The sequence below is a fragment of the Agelaius phoeniceus genome, chromosome 2 (genome assembly GCF_051311805.1).
Source record: "Agelaius phoeniceus isolate bAgePho1 chromosome 2, bAgePho1.hap1, whole genome shotgun sequence".
Lineage (NCBI taxonomy): Eukaryota > Metazoa > Chordata > Aves > Passeriformes > Icteridae > Agelaius > Agelaius phoeniceus.
The window spans coordinates 40,429,927-40,451,192 of NC_135266.1; the positions used below are offsets into that span (position 1 = coordinate 40,429,927).

At 39.0% G+C, this 21,266-nt stretch overlaps 2 protein-coding genes across 4 annotated transcripts in view; one reads left to right on the forward strand and one right to left on the reverse strand.

Annotated features, from left to right (window-relative positions):
- The window catches only part of UBAC2 (UBA domain containing 2), an 88,184-nt gene that overhangs the window by 65,927 nt on the left and 991 nt on the right, over positions 1 to 21,266 (reverse strand). For all 3 annotated transcript variants that reach the window (XR_008533873.2, XM_054628523.2, XM_054628524.2), the window contains exons 2-4: positions 13,266 to 13,393; positions 9,988 to 10,107; positions 9,465 to 9,571 (exon numbers count right to left, since the gene is read on the reverse strand). Coding sequence is in view for 2 of the 3 variants with exons in the window: in XM_054628523.2 (XP_054484498.1) it covers positions 9,465 to 9,571; positions 9,988 to 10,107; positions 13,266 to 13,393 (355 nt within the window). In the remaining variant the exon portion in view is untranslated. The remainder of the gene's footprint in view (positions 1 to 9,464; positions 9,572 to 9,987; positions 10,108 to 13,265; positions 13,394 to 21,266) is intronic.
- GPR18 (G protein-coupled receptor 18) lies at positions 3,440 to 8,418 on the forward strand. Its single transcript, XM_054628527.2, has 3 exons — positions 3,440 to 3,532; positions 5,812 to 5,935; positions 6,844 to 8,418. Exon 3 carries the CDS (start codon positions 6,888 to 6,890, stop codon positions 7,851 to 7,853), a length of 966 nt encoding a protein of 321 aa, XP_054484502.1. The 5' UTR covers positions 3,440 to 3,532; positions 5,812 to 5,935; positions 6,844 to 6,887; the 3' UTR covers positions 7,854 to 8,418.

The window sequence follows — 21,266 nt, forward strand, 5'->3', positions numbered from 1 at the left end:
AATGTTGATTTTTATTTTTCTTTTTAAGGGAAAAAACAAGATCTCCTTCCTCAAACCATACCATGTACTAGCAAAAGAGGGAAGAGAAAGCAAGCTATGACAGTAAATAAGACATGTCAGGTACAGCTAAGTAGGCTGCAGTTCTCTTAAGATGCTCCCTTTTCCATTCCTTCAGCTCTGCTGCAGACTGCATTTATGCCCCCTCACAGATGAGTGGGAGAGGAGGCACAGCTATGCCATGATGCAGCCTCTGAGTAACACACAGAGCAAAACTGGAAACAACTGCAATAACTTTATGCATTCAGTGCCAACTTTTAACCAGTAGTTTATTCTTCAGTATTCACTATGGTGAACACAGTATGGGAATAAAAAATGAGGCCAGTTTTCATCAAGGTTGAGAACAGTAACCCAGAAGTGCATGTGAACTCACCCACACCAGCAAGCCAGTAAGTTAACAAAGTGACATGGGAGAGTTGCTTTCTGCACCACTGGTGCAGTGAGCCATGCAAGAAGCTTCAGCTCTTTCTTTTCAATAGATCCCAACGGTGGAAAGTTTGAAAGGAGAAGAAGAACATGAGCTCAAGCCAGCTCCCTACCAAACTGAGGCACAGACATCCTTCTGTCCCACTGTGTGCAGAACTTCTCTGTATCAGCTGGACAAAGCTTTCATTACACAGTAAGTGAACAGGAAAAGCAGACTTTTCTGTACCATGACTAAACCACTGAAAGAACCAGCAGTACATTAATTCTGCAAAAGCAACAGCATGAAGGCAATCTCTTCAGTGCTGCACTTCGAGATTGTTGCAAGTGATCAAACTCATTTCTTCTGAGGCTTACTACCAGTTAGAGAAGACACCATAACAGACCACATGCACTCTGCCCTATCCTCAGACAGGAAGCACATTGGCTTAGCTTTTAACTACTTAAAACCAGCTTTAGCACAACATAATGCAACTAAAATTACCTTGTAATTTTACTGCTCAAAGTTCAGAATAGCAAAAGAAGACCCCAGATGGAACTGAGCATTTAATTCAGTAGAAGCTGGAGCAGAGGAAGTACTCACCCATCTGTGGGAAAACAATGCAAGTCACTCATTTCTAGCTGATAAAACAGCAAAGGAAATAAAAATAGAGCCAGGTGCTTCCTACAGCAGAAACCAAAGTAACAGAGGAATGTGGCACTGCAGAGCAGCCCACTGCCTCTCGCAAACCACAGGCAGTGCAACTTTTGACTTGGGTGTTCACCTCCAAATGCTTATCACCCAGCAGCTGCAGCCAGCTGAGCACCTAGACAAGGAGTATGCAACTGCAAACACCTCTTTTCAGCCTCCTGCTGCCAAACAGAGCTACCTCTCCATGCCTGGGGGAAGGCCTGCCAGCCTACAAGCAGCAGAGAGGTTTGGCTGCCTCTTCTCTACCAGGAAGGCTGTGAAAAGCCTGAGTGAAAGCAGAACATACACTGACATGCTGCAGCAAACCTGACAGATGGCTAACCTGCCAGCAAACTCAACTGGGCTGCTGCTAGCCACCTGTGCAAACTGTGGGATTTGATTCCAGCTGCCCTCACAAGGCATGACCTCCCTTGAAGGGTCAGAACATCAGCCACCCTCCAGACAAAATGACACAACTACAAGAGGTCACACTTTCCACTCTCCCCCAGGCAGACAACAAGCCTAGAGACAACTCACAGCATGTAGGTTCTCTGATCCCAAATTCAACATCTGCCTGCTTCCCATTAAACCCAGAATCACTTTTGTACTTCCTCTTTTGCTAAGGGAGGCACTGGCTGTCCACTTGCCTGTTTTGGCATAAACACAAATGCATAAACTGCATTCACAGAGCAGTTCAGCTTAGAAGGCGCCTCCACACTTCTGTATTTTTTCCCAAAATAAAGTACTCTTGCCCAGGAGAATGCAAAAGTCCAGTTCTTCTCTTCCACAAGATATACATATGGCACTGAATTTCACTGAACAGTTGAAAATACTGCTTTGTTCTGCTGAAGCATGCTCTGGAGTTGCTTTACTAACGATAAAGCCACCGAAGAGTTTTCAGCACTGGTTAGCCCTTTTAAGATACTCCTTAGTCCTAAAATAATAAGTGCTTTTAAATAAATTTATATTTCTCTAGGGTGATCTGGGCAGGATTTGCAGCTCACTGCATTTAAAAGGCCTTTGGAATGATCATAAAAAACAAGTTTCTTATTAGCTCACCTGAACAGAAAAAACCACTAAATATTTAAAGGTAATCTACACACCAAAAATCATGCCCAGGTCCCTCCCTATAATTACTTTAACAATCACACTGACCCATGCAGACACCTACATGGTAACACAAACCCATTCAGCTGATATAAATTACATGACTACAGTAGAGAGGGGTTTCTTTTTCCAGAAGTTAGCTTGAGCACTAAGTGAGAATCACCCACCCACATTAGTTTTACAGTCAGTGAAGAAAGATGTTCCCACAAACAAACCTGATTCTGGCAATTTCTGAACTGCAGGACTTTGTTGCTTCTGGCACCAAGTGAACATCCTGGCAAATTCCTGATGACAGGTCAGGTGGAGACCAAAACATTATTGTTCCCCTAGTCAACACAGAGCTCTCTGCTAACACCTCCCAAAGACTGCCAGTCAGAGACCTGAAGCAACAAGCACTCTACAGAAAATATGGAATGATCTCCTTCTCCAAGTTGCTTTTCTAAAGGGTGGATCTTTTCTCAAGCTGACAAAGAGGAAACACGGGAAGTTAGTCTTCACCTACAAACCTTTGTGACTACTCCCATCCCATCTAAGATGTCTGTTGCAGTGACACAGCTGAGAAATTTTACTCCGTTTTAACACAGGCTAAAATCTCTTTTCATACAGCGTTTTTCAGCAAAGCTCTCAAATAAGCATGTTATTAATTTAGACAGCAAATAAAAAATAGAAATATTGCTGCTGTGTAAATAAAATGTTGTAATTACAGGCATAAACAAAGTTGTGTATTCAAGTGAATCAAACTTCTCATTTCAAATGCAGTGACTTTCTGTCACTTTCAGACTGACTACTATCCAAGGCAATATAAATAAAATGGGGATTTCCACAAAAAATCCACCAGACTATGCTCTACTGAAAATACATTTACATTATGCTTATTAGAAACTTATGCACAACCAAGATGTGTATTCTTGCAGATACCTTTTTATGGAAACTTTAACATAAAATATGCTTTCATTTTACCGCAAACATTTAAAAGCTGAAAATATATGTAGTACAACAGCCTAGTCTGACCACACTGGAAATATTACAAATGTTTGACTGCTGAAAGGTAATAGAAATACCAGTTCACACACACCCCTTCTAAGTGAAATAGTAACTTTTAAGTATAACCAATAAAAGAGCTCAGCACTAGTGAGATTACGTCATTGTTTCCTGCCTGAGAAGAGGAGCTATTTTAGCTAAGCAAAGCTGAGCAAAGAAGAGGAAGTCTAAACCTTCTACAGATTTGGGGCCATGAAAGAAGCATCTCTGAAGAAATTTTGTAGAGCGCAAAAGGTGAGTAATGATCCCTTATGCTGTGCTAACAAAGTAACTTGGATTTCAGACATGTTGCTAAGAGACTTTGTTCAGAAGCAGAACATGGGCATTAATTCTAGAACTAATGAAAAGATATTGGATTTTTAATGCACTTTCAAAATATCAGCAGCATTCTATAAATAACATTTAAAGAAAAATTATTGCATTTGTAAAAGCATAGTACCATAAATACTGTTTAGGATTTTAACAAAAAATTTAAGAGTATGCAATAAATGAAAACATTGGTAAGTACATTTATCACTAAAAGAAAAATGTTTGTTTTCATGAAATGAAAACCAGGAGATCATGTTACTTGGTGTCTCTGTGCTTCACTGAAAGCCATGTTATCCTTGGGGAAATGCAACCAAATAGAAGGGACAGACAAAGTAAAAAGGGAGATTGGGAAGAGAGATACACACATGGCCCTTTAAATGGAATCACTGTTACCTAACTCACATTAAGAATCTGGAGGAAGAGATTTAATTGTGATTTTGCTGTCAACATCTTGTTCTCGTACAAGGCACCTAGCTGGCCTTCACAATTCACATTAGACATTCAGAATGTCAGTTATCATTAAAAAACTAAAAGATTGATAAAATATACAGACAAACAACAGAGGAATCATTCAGAATTAACACAGACAAGTCTTCCCAAACCAGTGACTCCAAGGGGCTCTTCAGCAAGTGCTCTAATCAATACCAGTAAGTAAATGTTCCCATTATAAAAAATGGTAACTAGGGCAAAACCATCCACCCAGAGGCACCCAAAGATATGCCTGCGCTGACTGGGAGATATCAACCTGAACTCCATGCAGACAAGTACCAACGAAAAAGCAAAATATCTCCAATTGTGTATAAATGCAAATAGGTAACATGCACTTTTCAAAAATCTCAATATTTCTTACCTACATAAATGCTACATTTTAGGTTCTTAAAAATTAACTGGCATGCATTTAAACTCACAAAGTTGGGAAACAGTCTCCAAAAACCAAGGAAAAAAAACCCCAAAACCCAACAAACCCTTTCTGTTACAGCAGGTCAGTTCTTTGATATATCTCAAAACTGTCATGAACTTGAAATAACCAGCAAACAAGGCATAAAAAGTAGATCACACCAGACTGAGCTTCCTATCTTCCCATCAAAATCAGGCTACTGGTTATTTTGAAAACATGACCTGACCAGAAATAATTACAGTTACTGCAAGACCAAAGGAGACAAGAGCAAAACGAAAACTAAAATCCATGATGTTTCTTAATATTCAAGTGAATGATTCTACCTGTCAATTCACCTGCCAAATCACTCAGGATATTGAATTTGGTAGTTCTGCACTGTCAAACACAATGACTAGCAAGAGAGAAAAAATAACAGAACAAAAGAGGAAAAAAAACCCACTTACAATGTGCAAGGGCAAGGGGGAGGTGTATATTAAGCAACATTTGGACAATTTTGTGCAACAGTAGTGAAAGTGGAACAGTGTACCAGATAATATTTTAACTATGCTGCTAGCACATGCACAACATTTTTTAATATATGCCATCTAACCTTCAATAAGGTTTGCTAGCATTATTTAATTATTTTATTTTTCTTATTTTTAGAGTTCTTCATGCAATGAGGAATTTGAGAGGCATTTATACAGATGCACCCCAAACTTCTTTTTTGTATTACATACATGGCTTTTCCCAAACAAAACATAAATTCTGTTGCATGTTCTAATGTCCTCATCTGAGCAGAAAACATACCTTTTTTGTTTTGTACAGCTGAAAAAAAGACCTTGAAGTTAAGGGTTAAATATTTCTATGCATAACTTTAATATGTCTGTAAACTGGAGAACTGTAAGAACATTAGAAGTCCAAACTATATTTCAAGGCAGAAACGAACCTATATAAAGATTTAACATGTCATATTTAAGTTAGTTACTCCATGGTACCCTTCTCAGATGCAGCTGGTATTTGCCACTGTCAAACCAGGATGCCAGATTAATAAACACTGGTTCAATCCCCTATGCATTCCTGTAGCACTGAGAAAGTATTTGGTAACATTACAGAGAAAGCATTGACCAGATGGGCAGTAACAATAAACCTGGGTTTCAATGCATTCATCACTTCTGGAGATAAAACATACAGGAACTAGGCACCCTTCTGCTCTGGAGAACAGTTCTGGTGCCTAACAGAAACTGTGGAACTTCCTTGGCCGTTTGTCACAAGTGGGAAGATCAGACAAACAACTAACTTGTTCCTCCTCCTCCTCCTCTTCACAAAGCTGCCACAGGGCTGGGTAAAAGGCCAGACAAGAGGAACCCTCCCACACAAGAAACTGTGACCACACCAAGAGCCAGGAAAGTGCTGGGGGTGAAGGTTAAACAAAGCACTCATGCAAGCACCAGGTAAGGTCTGCCATCCTCATGGGCTCCAGAGAAAACCAGGGATCCTCTCCTCCAGCTCTCATCACCTCAGCTTGCACAGGGACATTTCAGATGTCCAGCTCCTATGATCAAGAAGCTGGATGAAGGAACATAACTATGCTCTGGGGTAGCTGGATACAAGACAGCAACTTTTCCCCCAGACAAATACTGTTCCCATATGGCCTGGCTGGAGACTTTGCTGCTTTCCTCCTTTTTAGTTTTTTAAACAGGAAGTCTATTAATCTATTAATTTTATTTTTATGTTGGGTGGGTGGTTCTGATGTCCTGGGATTAAACACTAATTAAACATTAGAAGATATGCAGATACTCAAAGAGTTTTTTTAAGTGTCTTTAATAAGCAAGCACCTGCTCTTTTGGGAGTTAAGTAGGTCCTAGACAGATAAAAGGCAAAGTCAATACTCTTTGCATATCCAAATGTCACTAAATGCCATGCTGACTTGTTTCTATTCATAGTTAGTTTTAGTCAAGAATTTTTTTAACAGAGACAGCTTGAAGAAATATTTTCTTTAGAAAGTAGCTGTCATAGCTCAAATACAACTATTCAACTATTTCAATCTAATTATCAGCTACTGATGCACACCTGGAATGCCAATCTTGACTTTTTGATTCCTTATATTAAAAGGCCCTGTAAGTAGCAAAAATATTTTATTCAAACACGCTTATAAATGCTATTTTCACAAGTCTGACAACACGTTTCCCTCAGAGGATGATAATGTATTTGCAGTCAGAAAAAGCAACAAAACTAGCACATTTCAGAGCTAAACAATAATTTCGTCACTAAACACCATCCTAAAACAATCTTCCTGTTTGTTTTTAAAGACAGATTTTATTTGACTGAGAATAACTTCCCATATTTTATCTAATTTTAGGGGATTTATGGAGCGCAACTACTATTCCTAAATTCAATTAAACTATGACGCCAGAAAATTCCCACCCAGAAGAATACAGGATTGCATCACTGGTCTTCTACAGCTTTGTGTTCACAGTGGGATTGCTGGTGAATGCCACTGCACTATGGGTGTTCAGCTGCACTACCAAGAAGAGAACAACTATTACTGTATATATGATGAACGTTGCATTACTTGACCTGTTTTTTATCTTTTCCCTGCCTTTCCGGATAATCTACCACGGGACAGAAGCGTGGCCTTTTGGAGATACGTTCTGCCGGATCCTCGGGGCTTTCACTGTCTTTTACCCAGCCATTGCTCTGTGGCTGCTCGCTTTTATCAGCGTAGACAGATTTATGGCTATTGTCCAACCCAAACATGTCAAAGAACTAAAAAATACAAAAAAAGCTGTGCTGGCTTGCACTGGAATCTGGATAATGACCCTCTCAACAACATCCCCGTTGGTGTTTTTACGATCTGATCCAGACCAAGCCTCAAATTTCACCACCTGTCTGAAAATGCTTGATATCATCCATTTAAAGGAAGTAAATACACTGAATTTTTGTCGCTTAATTTTTTTCTTTTTGACCCCCTTGTTTATCATGATGGGGTGTTACCTTGTCATTATTTATAATTTTATTCATGGCAAGACTTCCAAACTGAAGCCTAAGGCAAAGGAGAGATCCATAAGAATTATAGTTACTCTGATTGCTCAGGTACTCATCTGCTTTGTACCCTTCCACATTTGCTTTGCCTTCCTGATGCTGCAAGATGAAAATACAAGTTACAATCCCTGGGCAGCCTTTACCACCTTCCTCATGAATCTCAGTACATGCTTGGATGTTATACTGTACTACATTGTTTCCAAACAATTCCAGGCAAGAGTCATCAGCGTAATCCTTTATCGCAATTACCTTCGAAGCGTGCGCAGGAAAAGTTTTCTAACTGGAAGTGTAAGATCACTCAATAATATGAACAGTGAAATGATATAAAAAGAGAAAAAATGTCAGGGGACTTTTACAATGCAAACAAGGGATTCTTTTTCCAAATTCTAGCACTTGGCTACACAGAAGGATGTTCTATAACCAAAGGTAACAGATATATTTGTTGCATTGTAAATATGACAGAAGCAGAATAATAATTGGACCTCTTTTTATCTGCTCAACATCTTTTGTTGTTTCACCTGAAATGAACTAATACCTAGCATCAGTGTTAAACTTTCCAATGCTTTTATCACCTCAAGCGACTATGAATATTGACAGATGTGAAAGTGACTATTAATATAATAAAGCAGACAACACTGAAGAATTATGATGAATTGCATATATGAATTTTTTATATTTGCATAATCAAATGCTCCTGAAACTACCGTATATCCCACATTTCTAAAATTAATTTCATTCTCTCAATATCAAATTCATTATGACTTAATGAGAAGGCATATGTAGGTAAAATTTATATTTTACTTAATTAAAAACTCTTTGATGCAGATTTCTTTGTAACTGACTATATTCTGCAGTCATAAAAATATCATCAAAGGGTAAAAATGGTCAGACTGTTCATTCCCTACCTGTGGATATGATGTGCACATTTATGACACCTTACTTTTGCACAAAGTATCTTTTTACATATAGGAAAATATTAATTTCTCCAGACACATTAGCAGCCTATGTCCTAGCAACAAACTCTAGGTAACAAACACAAGTAACTGCAGTAGCTACTCAAGCTTTCAACTTCTTTTAAATACTCAGACACTACAAAAAATGTATTTTTATAATATCAAGCATATGCTTTTTGTCCCTTATATATCAGTCTTTAGATACTTTCAACAGATGCTCTGGAAAAGCAGAAATAAAAAAGGTCTGATATGGTGTTTAATACTAAAAATCTTACTCCAAGAGCTTTTATATTACCTCAGAGTGTGCAACATATGGAAACTCAAGTCTGTGTAATCTCACCTGCCAGAAGTTTAACCACAAAGGGTTGCAAGCTCTGTGGTCCTACTGTAATATGCATATCTTTCATTAAGTGCAGAAATCTCAAACATAGGCTATGCAAAACTGAACCACTGAACACTTTAAATCTGTAAGAACTTCAGCTGCAAGCACGAAATGGAGTAACAACCTCTGGCACTTAATTTTTCAAAAACATACAAAATACCAATACAAAATGCATATGCATTTAAAAGTGAACATAAAGCACATGACTTACAGCTCTGTTGCCTTTCTGATTTAAGGCAGAAATCAGCACAACCTGATTCCAGTTTTTACAAACTGAATGGAGCCAAACAATTTAGACTGAACAAATACAACAATAATTTGTGTCCTGCAAGCCATGTTGCAATCATGTTAACAGAGGAAATGAGACTAACGGATTGGAAACTAATCATTGTACGGATAAATTATAAATTAAACACAAATCATAGCTAAGAAATAAATGCTTGAAATTACAGTAGTTGTGCCAAGAACCTTTACACTTCAGTTCAAAAGAGGATTAAATTAATTTGAAGTGATACATGAAGAAGTTTTTTTAAAATGAAATCTTCAGAAAACAATCCCCTTGAAACTATAGCTAAAATAACCAATTCATTAGAAGCTACTTACAAACCAGAAGGCAAGCTGTTGATGGTGATGCCAAATATATACTGAGTGATTTCTACAAGCAGAAGGTCAAACAAAGCTGAGAGCATCCAAGCGCCCAGTAAAAAAGACTGGAAAGAAAAAGGTTAATTTAAATCAATTCAACAGTTTGAAAATAAGGTTTTAATATACCTCTAAATATAAGAAAAAATAAGAAAACCTCTATAGTAGTTCAATAAAGACAAATTCAATCTTTAACACAACATAATTCCAGGTCTACTTGTCTAGATACTGAAGAATCAAGAGTAAGATTGTTTCCAAAAGATATCTTACAAGTGATACAACTGCAAATAGAAATTAGAATAATCCACTGACTGCAAGGTCTTATCAATATAAATTTAAATTTATTAAAACCAAATTATCTTTACAACCCTTTAACACATTTCTATACAACACACTAGAAATAAAACTTCAGTATTCATCCAGGAGTACAAAACTAAACTGTATAGAAAAGTTTCTATTAAAAAACTCTCAAAACTGAACTTACTGAAAATTTTCTGCTGCCATATCTTCTTTCAAATATTCGGAAGTTGTAAATGAGCAGAGTGCTGCAGAATGTGTCTTTCAAATCAAGACATATTGTTCTTCCACATACAAGTCTCCAAATCTGGAAGGTTAATATCATCATGTTAAGCCACTCCTCCTTCAAGGAAATTCTTTACAGAATTTGTGCTCAGAGAGAATGCAATATTGGAGTCAGGTAAGAGAAATGCAGCACAGTTAAGGAGGGAAATATAGAGAGTAGCATGTTATGGAGAGTCTCTTTAAAATATTTTCAAAGCAGATGTCTAACTGTTAAAATAAATCAACAATTCAAATTAACTCAAAATACACTTTTGAGGTTCCTAGTTTACACTTAGAAATAAAAATGTAAATCACAACCCTAGTGAATTTAGAATTATAAAAAAAAATTTTTGAAGCAACCTCAAGATACAAACTAGTACAGTGTAACTGTTCTAAGAAGGTCTAACCTGATCAGCTTGCTCAGAGCCATGTTCAAGTTGAGTCTTGAACATCTTTAAGGATGGAAACTGTTCCTCTGTTCCATCAGTCTTACAGTAAAAACCTTTCCCTTTAAATGGGATTTCTTGTATTTCAATTCTTGCCCATTACCTCTTGTCCTTTCACTGGGCCTGGCCCCACCTTTTTTGCTCCCTCACATTAGGTATTTACAAGCACTGGTAAGATCTACCCTAAACCTTCTCTTCCCCAGGTTAAACGATCCCAGCTCTCTCAGGCTCTCCTCATACAGCAAATCCTCCAGCCCCTGACCAGCCTGGTGGTCCTCTACTGGAACTCTCTGCAACATGGCAAGGTCAATTTTGTACTCAGGAGCCCAGCACAAGGGACAACACTTCAGACTGCCCTCACTGAGAGTAGAGATGATCACCCTCCAGGCCTCCTTGTGAGGCTCTTCCTACCTAATGCAGCCCAGGATGCTGTTGGGCTTTTTAGCCACAATGCTGCATTGCTGTTTCATGTTCAATTTAAGCCTCCACCAGGACCCTCAGGGCTCTTCCTGTAAAGTGATTTCCAGCTGCTCAGCCCACAGCCTGTACTGGTGCATGGTGTTACTCCTCTCTGATGCAGGAGTTTGCATTTGTCCTTGCTGTACTAATGTTCCTATTGACCCTTTTCTTCCCTCTAACTGGCTGCAGAACTAGCAGGTGTAACAACTCCAAATCCAAGTTTTACATCACCCACAGGCTTGCTTAGAGAACGCTATGTCCTACTGTCCAAGTTATGAATGAAGACACTAAACAGTACTGGCCCCAATCCACTTCACTCACCATTCCCACTATCCCATGTCAACATGCCCAGTTTTAAATGCTAGCCTGAGTATGATCCCTCCTGAAGTCAAGACTGGCAGGGCCATGACCTTGCAGCTGAATATTTCAAGCACTAACTGAGCAGCTCTCACACAGACTATGAAAGGCTTCCAGCTTTACTGCTCTTTGCTTTAGCCAGCTTAAAAAAACACATAGATATGATGTAATGAAGATCTTTCACACAGCATTTTCACTGCTCTTGAGCCCTCTGTATGGAGACAATGACCTTTTAGTTTTGGACAGCACATATTTTGCCTTCCAAATCAAATGTACTCTTCTTCAACTGTTCACTTTAATTTGTGTGCTTTCCAGCAGATTTAAGAAGTGTTAAAATCCAACATCCAAAATGTTTGTTCATTCCTTGAAAAAATACCTTTCCATTAAACACATCCTTGCAGGTGAATTTATTCTAAACAAAATTTCTTTTAAGAGTTCTCATTTGAATAATAGCACCAAACAGGAGTTAAAAAATCTGTTCTCTCTGATCTCAGAGGTACCCAGTGATATAGTACATAGCTTGCTCCAAGGGCTGTGGCAATAAGTGAAACAATCTCATTAAATAAAAAATCCAAACTCACAAATTCCCCTAAAGCACCACAATAAAAGTGTCATAGCTTGTACAGATACTTGCAAGTGTTTATGGTTAAGACACAGTAGAGATGTTTTCTTAGAATAAAATGCAGCTACTACTGTTTTTCAGCAGATCAAACATATGGAAAGACAGGATTCCTCTGAAGACAGATCTCAAAACAAACAAATAAACAAATCCCAAATCCACACAATTTCCATTTAAAACTTGAATAGTTTCTCAGACTTTTTCATTCCCCTCCCCAAACACTTGGCAGTAACATTTTTTAAAGGCAGACATCATTTATGTATTTTCACTGCACTGCACTGCATCAGCAAGATACTTGGTAAATATGAGCAGTGCTCTTGCAGAGTTGTAATTTATTATTACAATAAAACTCATGTTTTTATAAGAAGATTGCAGAGATCACAATAGCACAGAGCATCACTAGCTAGGTCTAATAATCTTTTAATGCTTACAGGCTACAGCTGGCATCCTCAAAGACATTAATTTGACTACATACCTTTTGTTTGATGCAATTGTAATATCTGTGGGGTAAGATAAACACAGAGGCATTTGCTAACCTTTCTCTATTGAGCGTAGTTTGCCACTTCCAAAAATTAAAAACATCCCAAAACAAATACCCACAGAACTTATCTAATCACTTTTAAGTGTATTATTTCGACATTTAGAGCTGATACTATAGGATCCTTAATTCAATTTAGAATAAAACATTACAAGATACAGTATCTAAAAGATAGAGTATCTTAGTTTGAAACAGGAATGAGTATGAAATTAACCAATTCAGCCAATTACTGAAGAGCATGACAAACTCCCCACCATCTGGAATTTTCAATTTAGAAGCAGCAGTTCTATTCAACAAGCAAAGTTTAGTTTTCCACAACTAACTACAACAGTTAGTTAGAGAATGAAAACTACAGCCTCTGCTGTTAAAATAAGTAATTTATAATCAGCATGCCTAATCAAAGTAGCCCTCTTCAGCCTCAAAAATTAGGCACACTAAGATACTGACATTCATATCAAAATATTTGTATTAATAAATGGGTTAAGTCACACTTCATTCACAGCAAGTTTACAAATGCCAGTGCCTGAAAGGAAAAACAACACAAACCAAGTAATTTCCCAGACAAGAAAAAGAAATGAAAAGCCATATTGATGGTTTCAGATCACTTTTCTCATGTTTTCCAAAAAGTAGCATACTGGGGTTACATAAAAAAAGGTAAGAACAAGCTGGTCTACAGCAGCGAACAAAGGGAAAGAACCAGAGGACAAACAGACTGTGGGGGAAAATTGCATAGAAAACCACAGTTTGCAGTCTCTTTTCACAGAAAGTGAACAGACTCTTACCTGAAAATCCTCTTTTACAGCTTGTAGGTTATACGCAAAGAACTTCTGATAATGTTGGAAGAGCAGAGTCAATAGAATCGAGATGGCACTTGGGACTAGTAACAAACTCTTTGACAAAGGCGCTTTATCTTAAAGACAAAACAAATAAACAATCAAACCATTTTAGAGATAAGTCTTTCACATTCAAAAAGTGACATATTTAAACAGGTTACTGCAAGACATAATAGCAGTGATACCACCTTGACTTTTTAGCTCAACAACTTCCCAAGTTCTCAAAAACTTGCAAATAGATAGGAAGAACACATTAATCAAAGGAAATGTTTAGAAATATTAATGACAGTTAAATATTAACCAGACATTTTGTTTCCAACATTGTCTCATGAAATTGGCTACAGCTAAACCTAAGTTCTTTGCATCTACTGAGGTCACGTCCTCCTATACTGCCCTCCTAAGGCTCCATCGCATTTCAGGAAATAAAATAATCACTCTTTTTTCTAGCAAAATATACAAGCACACCTAGTTAAATATTCCTGTTTCCTTTGCCTTAGGGATTAAGATCAGCTTTCTCTTAGGGGCTATGAAGTAGGAACCACCTGAATAAATGGACTTTCTCACCACTGCACTTAGATCCACCATTCAAGGAATCATATCTAAGTCAATTTACGGGACACTCATCTTCCTTCCATTCAATCATTACAATTATTCATGAATAAATTACTAGATTCAGAATGTTTGTGAAATCTTCCTTCCCTCTAGGGGCATGACGTTCAGAAAGGACACTCACAAGAAAGCAGGCAAAGAACAGCAAAAGCTGCAATACACATTTCTCATTTACTAAAATCTGCCAAGTAGGATGTCCAGCAGGAGCATAGCCAGCAATTCACCCTAACCTGCTGGTGCAGTTGATGCAATAAAACAAACTCTTGCCCAAAAACTCAAGCCAACACAGAGAATCTGAAATATTATTTTTTCTATGACTTTTCTCCTTTTCACAGATGTAACCTGAATTACATTTACTTCCTTTCCAAACACATCAGCTATGGCACAGAATCTATTCATTTTCAGACAACTGTTTTTGCATGGTACTACAAAAATCCATAGTTCTGTTGTCATTCTTCTTAATATAATAAAAGGAGCAATGAGATTACATTAAAAGTACTAATGGGGAGTAAAAAGCAGGAACACAGCAGGAACAAAACTGCATGAAACAATATAATACAATAAACATTTACTACCTGTACAGATTAAAGTATCATGAATGATTTTTTCAACATCTGCTGTGCACTAGAATAGTGAACTGCTAGAAAAAGCAGATGGCAACAGGCACCAAAGAGAAGATTTTAATTATGGCACAATCCCACTGCCATCGAAAATATGGCTCTTGCTACATAGTTTAAGCATGATCCTCATCCAAGTATTAACTGATGACATCAAGAATTACTTTGATGGGCACAGTTAGCTGTTCACTACCTTGAAGTCTGCAGTCTTCTGATGTTCACCATGGGAAGAAAACATCTCTTGTACTTAAAACTATTAATTCAGTCCACACCCATACCTTTTGAGTTCATTATTTAAACATGCAGCTTCCATTTAAGCAAGTATGGCCTTGAAGAACCATCCTTTTATAGAAGTTAGGCAGTGACTTGGATCACAGATTGATGTTACTATGCTAAATATAAGCTCTACTTTTATGATTGCATCAGACACCAGTCTGGCTGATTCTTTTTTTTTTAATGCAAGAAAACTGTCCACATTTCAATCTACTATCTTTCCTTGGGTTTGTTTTTTGGGGTTTTTTCCTCCAAAAATAAAGTCTATATTCTTTACACATCCATTTTTTAAATTATTCATTCCTCTAATTCAATTGGACTTTTCAAAACCATCTGAAGCCATCAGAGAACTGTACAGCACTGGGGAGAAAAAAAAGAAGCTGGAGCTTCCTGAATGCTACTACACAGACAATGCACACAGATATTCATTTGAAACCTCAAGCAATACTCCCTGAGTTAACTTAGTTAAATTAACATTTCTTAATGTGAAAAGGTCAATTTTATAATCAGGATACAGATTTTTGATACTTGGAAGTACAGCCTAATTCAGAAGAATTGTAATAGTCACAACAGTACACATTTCTGAACCAAAGTTTGATAAAAATTGTTACTTTACTGTATTTTAAATTTAAATTTTACTTTAAATTTACTTTAAATTGTTATTTTACTATATTTTACTAAATGCATTTACATTATTTCATTAATTTTAAGAAATTAATTAGTTCACAAGAACTAATTAATCCTATAAAACTTTTTACATAAGGATCATATTACCACAGACACACATGAGAACAAAGTCTCTAGATATCCCACCATGACTATATTTTTCTATACAGGTTTCATATGTAGATTTTACTGCAATTTTTTTATTAGAACATTTTTACATTACAGGTAATATACACTGAAATACTTCATCCTATCAAGTTAATTCCTAATTTGAATGCTTTCAAAAACATCCAACCAACAGAACCTTATCTGTTTTCTCCAAAAGTGTGAGCACACATTTTTATTAAGAGCCTCCTTTTAGCTTTCAGCTTAGACACTTTAAACCCTGATACTAGGAAAAATACTTTTTATAAGACACGTCATCAAGTGAAAAACCACAGAAGCACCTAACCCATGAATCTGATTGTCACCCACAGGAAACATCACATGAGTGATGGAAATTTCTACTCTCCAGCTTCTCATAATGCCATCACGGTTGAGAAGTTTATTCTTGTCTGGTGAACTTGAAAAATATAATAATGCATCCTCTGAAATTCTTTTCCAAGTGTTTCACTGCACAGTGTAGCAGTTTGCTTTATCCCTCAAGAGCATATAGATCCTTCTTGAGGACTCCTGTGAGGTCGTGGGGAAGGAACAATCTTCTTACTACTGTGGAACGCCTCAAGCATGTCAGACCAAAAATGACAACAATGCCAGATTTTGCACAATTGGGCATTCTGATATCCAAGTCAAATTCCTGACTTACAATGCAAAGGTAAAATTTAGAAAGCAGAATTCTAATCCAATGAATGTGCAAGCATGGATGAGATGGAAATAGTTACCACGAACAGACCACGGCACCAGTCTGCTGGCAGCACCAATGCGAATGTTCACCAGAAGGAGAAAACACGGTGTCTTTATATCACATAGAGAAAGAAGAATGAAAGGATAAGCACTCATTTTGACCTTAAAAGTTAAAATATATCAAATACTGTCTTCAAAGATCTTGAAATAATTTTGCAATCCCACAGTGCTCCTTAGGTGGCATTTCTTCCAAACAATAGGCACTGGTGCTGCAACACATCTACTGAGCATCCACCTAAGTACCCAGAGAAGTGTTGGTAATAACCAGCAGAATACACTTTCAGTATGATGAAGAGCAAGGAATTAGCTTCCACTACAGATCTTTGCTTCTTCCTGGTGCAATAGAGAAGTTCTCCCCCAAAACTGCCCCAACCTTCATGCTACCAACTGTGCAGTGCGAAGCTGATCCCAGAATGTGACATAAGTGAGAAAACCACTTCTAAGCCTCCACATTCCACCCCTGCACTTACTACAAAGCCCACAGATCCTCTTCTTCCAGAACCTAATACTCTGCTGGTTGCCAGTGCCTCTTTTACAGTACAGAGAGTGAAGGACACAAGTGTCCATCTGTCACAAACAGAGGGGGAGGTTTATGGCACAACTGCCTGAGTTGCAGCTTCAGAAATCAGTACTGCACTAATGGCAAGAATGAGAAGATACAGCAACAGCTACAGTTTTTGAAATTATTTCCTGTCCCTGCCTGTTCACTACTCACAGATGAAGAGACAGCAGATGGGCATAGCAAAACAGGCAGCCAGACCAAGCTACTGTGGCAGAAGAGCTCTTGCAGAAACAGCTTCACCCCCTGGACTGCTACTCCAGGCTCAGGACTCAAGTGTCGACTTGGTAGAGGACCTCATTGCTGGTTGATGTGAAGTGATGAGCCGGCTGACGAGCAGCGGCTGCAGAAGTTCAAATCAGCTCAGGGCAATTTCTGTGGGGATCCCTACTGAGCTCACACCACAGCTGCAGAAAACATGCTGTGTAACAATTCTTTTTTTCCACTATCACCTGCAAATTTCTCAAACCCAGCTGCTATAAGGCAGGCATGTCACTTTCAATTGTCAAACACACAATTAACTGCTGGGGGCTAATATAGAGGCACAAAACAGTTTTGAAATGCTTATGCACAAGATCTGTGAAGTAAGCCATAACTGATACACAACTGAATCCACAGGACTTCCCAAATGCACTTATGGAATCTGCATTTTGAGTGGTTGGTTTTCATGTATTAAACCATCATGCAGATATCAATCAATTGTATTCCAAGACCTGTCCAAGAACCTGCAGCGGGCTCACCAACCAGCAGTGATGTTCATTTGCAAGTGAAAACAGTAAGAGTATCACTGCAGGAACAGTTCTTCACCAAATGCTTCTAAATTCAATCCAGAAGCTGAGAGGTGAATAATATTAGTATTAAGAAAGTTAATAGAGAAACCTGTGATCATGCTTTAAATCTATTTTTTAAAGGTACAGGCAAGACTGTAATCAAACTACTTGCCTATACATTTACTGTTTAGAAAACTGCTAGGTGTAGCCTAGGTCACAAACTATTAAAAAAAAAGGAGATACAAAAAGAAAAAAAAAAAGAAAACCTTTGTTTCTAAAAGCAGTACTCGAAATAGAAACTGAATCAGGTTGAAATATCAAAAGTATTCACCCCATTCAGTAAACTTTTCTTCCTTCCAACCAGACAGAGCTGTTACCATACTACTTTTAGTATACACTGACATATATCAGAAATATCTGATATGGCTACACCACAAGACCACGTGGAGATCCCCACACGAGCCTGAAACGAAATGAGCTAGCTCTGCAGAAGCAGAATAGCCACAGTTGTGGCCTTCAATGCTGTGCTGCTTCCAGGGCTCAGGCTAACCAGGCTGCACAGTGGCATGCTGTTGTACAAGCTAATTTGCTTTCCCATACAGTACTGTACTGCATAACGCTGTTATGCACAACTCTTATGTATTCAGTACATGCTTCATTTTTCCTTCAGTCATACCACAAAGCATTAATTTACATCGTTTTATTATTTTTCCAACGCCTCTGCACAACAGAGTTCAGTCCTGCCAGTTATGCAAGCAGAGGAGCACAGAGATCCCTTCTTGCCTTGGGGATTTTTAACAAATTGCTAGCTCTGCACTACAAGGTTCACAGAGGTAGAAGCCTAAGTTGCACTAGCGAGTTCAAAGGGTTCTCCTCACTCCTACTACAAGAAATAGCTTGTGTGCAGTAGTCAAAGTAGTCAAATATTTTTCAGATATAATGAGTGTATATGCTTTAAAAGATGTACTCAAATTTTACATTAATAATGACCAACTCTTTAAAGACTTTCCTACTAGACTCCTGTGCAGTACATAAACAGCATGAAGAATATTGGGAGGGGATAGTACAATGTCTGCAGAAATGTTTCTGTTGGTCTAACTGGTTTAAACTGCCTTTGTAGTAAGGCCTTTGTGTCCTATAAGGAAAAGCCTTCCTATGTACCATACTTTGCTCCTGAGATGCAGCCTCACGGCAAACTAAGCAGCACTACAGTAAAGCAAACAGCCAGGCCATTCACACACTCATGTGAGCCTTTGCAGAACTGCTCAAGTGTTTCAGCAGCATTGTACACGGGACAGAAGCTGCCAGCAGATTGCAACACAAGCAACCAGCCTGGGTCTGGTACCACAGCCCAGCTGTCCAGCACACCTAAAGCCAGGTGCTGCCAGGACGCCCCCTGAGCACACTGCAATGCCCTTTGACAAGTCAGCTCAGCTGGGTTAGTGCTCTGATAAGCCATCTGCATATATCTGCACTGTCTCTTACTAGTACCCAGAACCATGGTACTTTTCTCCAGAGCATACCAGCTCCTCCATTATTCCAGATAACAGAAACAGTTTCCACAGCAGAGGCAAACTATCTTTGTCCTTTTAGAAGGTGGTGCCCTGTGTTTCCTGGCTTCCCTATCTCACAGTCGTACCATGTACCAGGTATGTTTATTTTTACATTTACATCTCCCCGTCCCAACATTTTATATGTTAATTAGTCTGTCAGAGGTGGCACAGCAGGCTGCAGGAGCCTTAGTGCAACCTGGCATGATCATTGTTATTGCTGCTGAAACAGGTGTCCACTTATTTTATTCAGGGTCACTGACACAGGTCCCATAGCCCACCAACACTGCCTTCTGCCAGAGGTTCCCAAGCCCCAGGGGCAGAACACACACACACACACAGTTCCCTGTTACAACACCAGGTGCCAACTCATTAACTACCTGAACCATCAGATTCTGTGCATCACTGACAGAATCCCACACTCCTGCTGCTACTACAGCAACTTCTGCTACACACACAGAAACAACTCTGAGGGCACAGGGACACCTGAGACTGCCACAGTTGTGCCCTAGGTGAGCATATGTCACTGCACCTAAATCCATGCCTCTACGGGAGTTTGTCAGTGCACCCATACCAGCCAAGTCTTACTGTAAAAACCCACTTTAGGTGAACAGTAAGGTCAGTAAGAACATTTGCGTATTTATTTTTGAGAAGGAAAAAAAAGTACAACACTGAGTATGGAGCTGTATCAGGGAAGGTTTAGGTTAGAAAGGTTCTTTGCCTAGAGAGTGACCAGGCACTGGAACAGGCTCCCTAGGGCAGTGATCACAGCACCAGCCTGACAGAGTTCAAGAAGCATTTGGACAATGCTCTCAGGCACGTGGTGTGATTCTTGAACTGTCCTGTGCAGGCCTAGAAGCTGGACTTGATAATCCTTGTGGGTCTTTTCCAGATCAGGATAGTCTATGATTTTCTTTCTGCAGAATGACATATTATCTAGGTTTTTTTCCCTACCACATATATGTTTCTTATGACAACCATTTCCCACTCATCCTTCTGATGGATCAAACCTGGAAAAACTTGTAAATACTGACCATGACTTTCCATCCATTCAGTCTAACAAGGATACTCTTCCTCCTCCATTCTTTCTCATAGAATTATACAAAGACACATGCCATTAAAAAGTCCCTCTACAGTATCTGTTGGGGGGCACAGGGAAAGATGAAAAATCAGGAGCTGCAAATCAAGGTACGGTATTATCAGATCCATCTGAAAAAGACTCCTCCTCTCTTTGGATTCCTCATACAAAATACAGCTACAACTGACATCCCTTTTTAAATGCTAGAATTATTCCCCCCTAGTCAGAGGGTGCTTTCACACTCAAATTGATTTCGCAGAATCAATTACGTTAGAAAAGACCTCTGAGATCATCAAGTCCAACCTCTGACCAAACACTATCTTGTTGACAAGACCATGGAACTGAGTGCCACATTCCAGTCTTTTCTTAAACACTTCCAGGGATGGCAAATCCACCACCTCCTTGGGCAGCCCATTCCAGTATCTAATTGTCCTTTCTGTGAAGAAATTCCTCCCAATGTCCAACCTGAACCTCCCCTGGTACAGCTTGAGGCGAAGTTCTCTGGTGTTGTCCTGTCGCTGGTTACCTGCGAGAAGAGGGCAACCCTCACTTTGCTTCCTTCCAGGTACTTGTAATGAGTGATAAGATCACCCCTGAACCCCCTTTTCTCCAGGCAAAACAACCCCAGCTCCCTCACCCACTCCTCATAGGACATGCATTCCAGATGCTTCATCAGCTCCACTGCCCTTCTCTGGACATGCTGCAGCACCCCAATGTCCTTCCTAAATTGAGGGGCACAGGACTGGAGACAGTACCTGAGGTGCAGCCTCACCAGTGCTGGGTACAGGGGGACAATCACAGCCCTGCTCCTGCTGGCCACACTATTGCTGATACAGGCCAGGATGCCATTGGCCTTCTTGGCCACCTGGGCACACTGACTCATGCTCAGCTGGCTGTCAACCAGCACCAGATCGTTTTCCTCCGG

Excerpts from the sequence above, each read along its gene's own strand:
- GPR18 (XM_054628527.2), top strand. The coding sequence starts at position 6,888 with ATGACGCCAGAAAATTCCCACCCAGAAGAATACAGGATTGCATCACTG.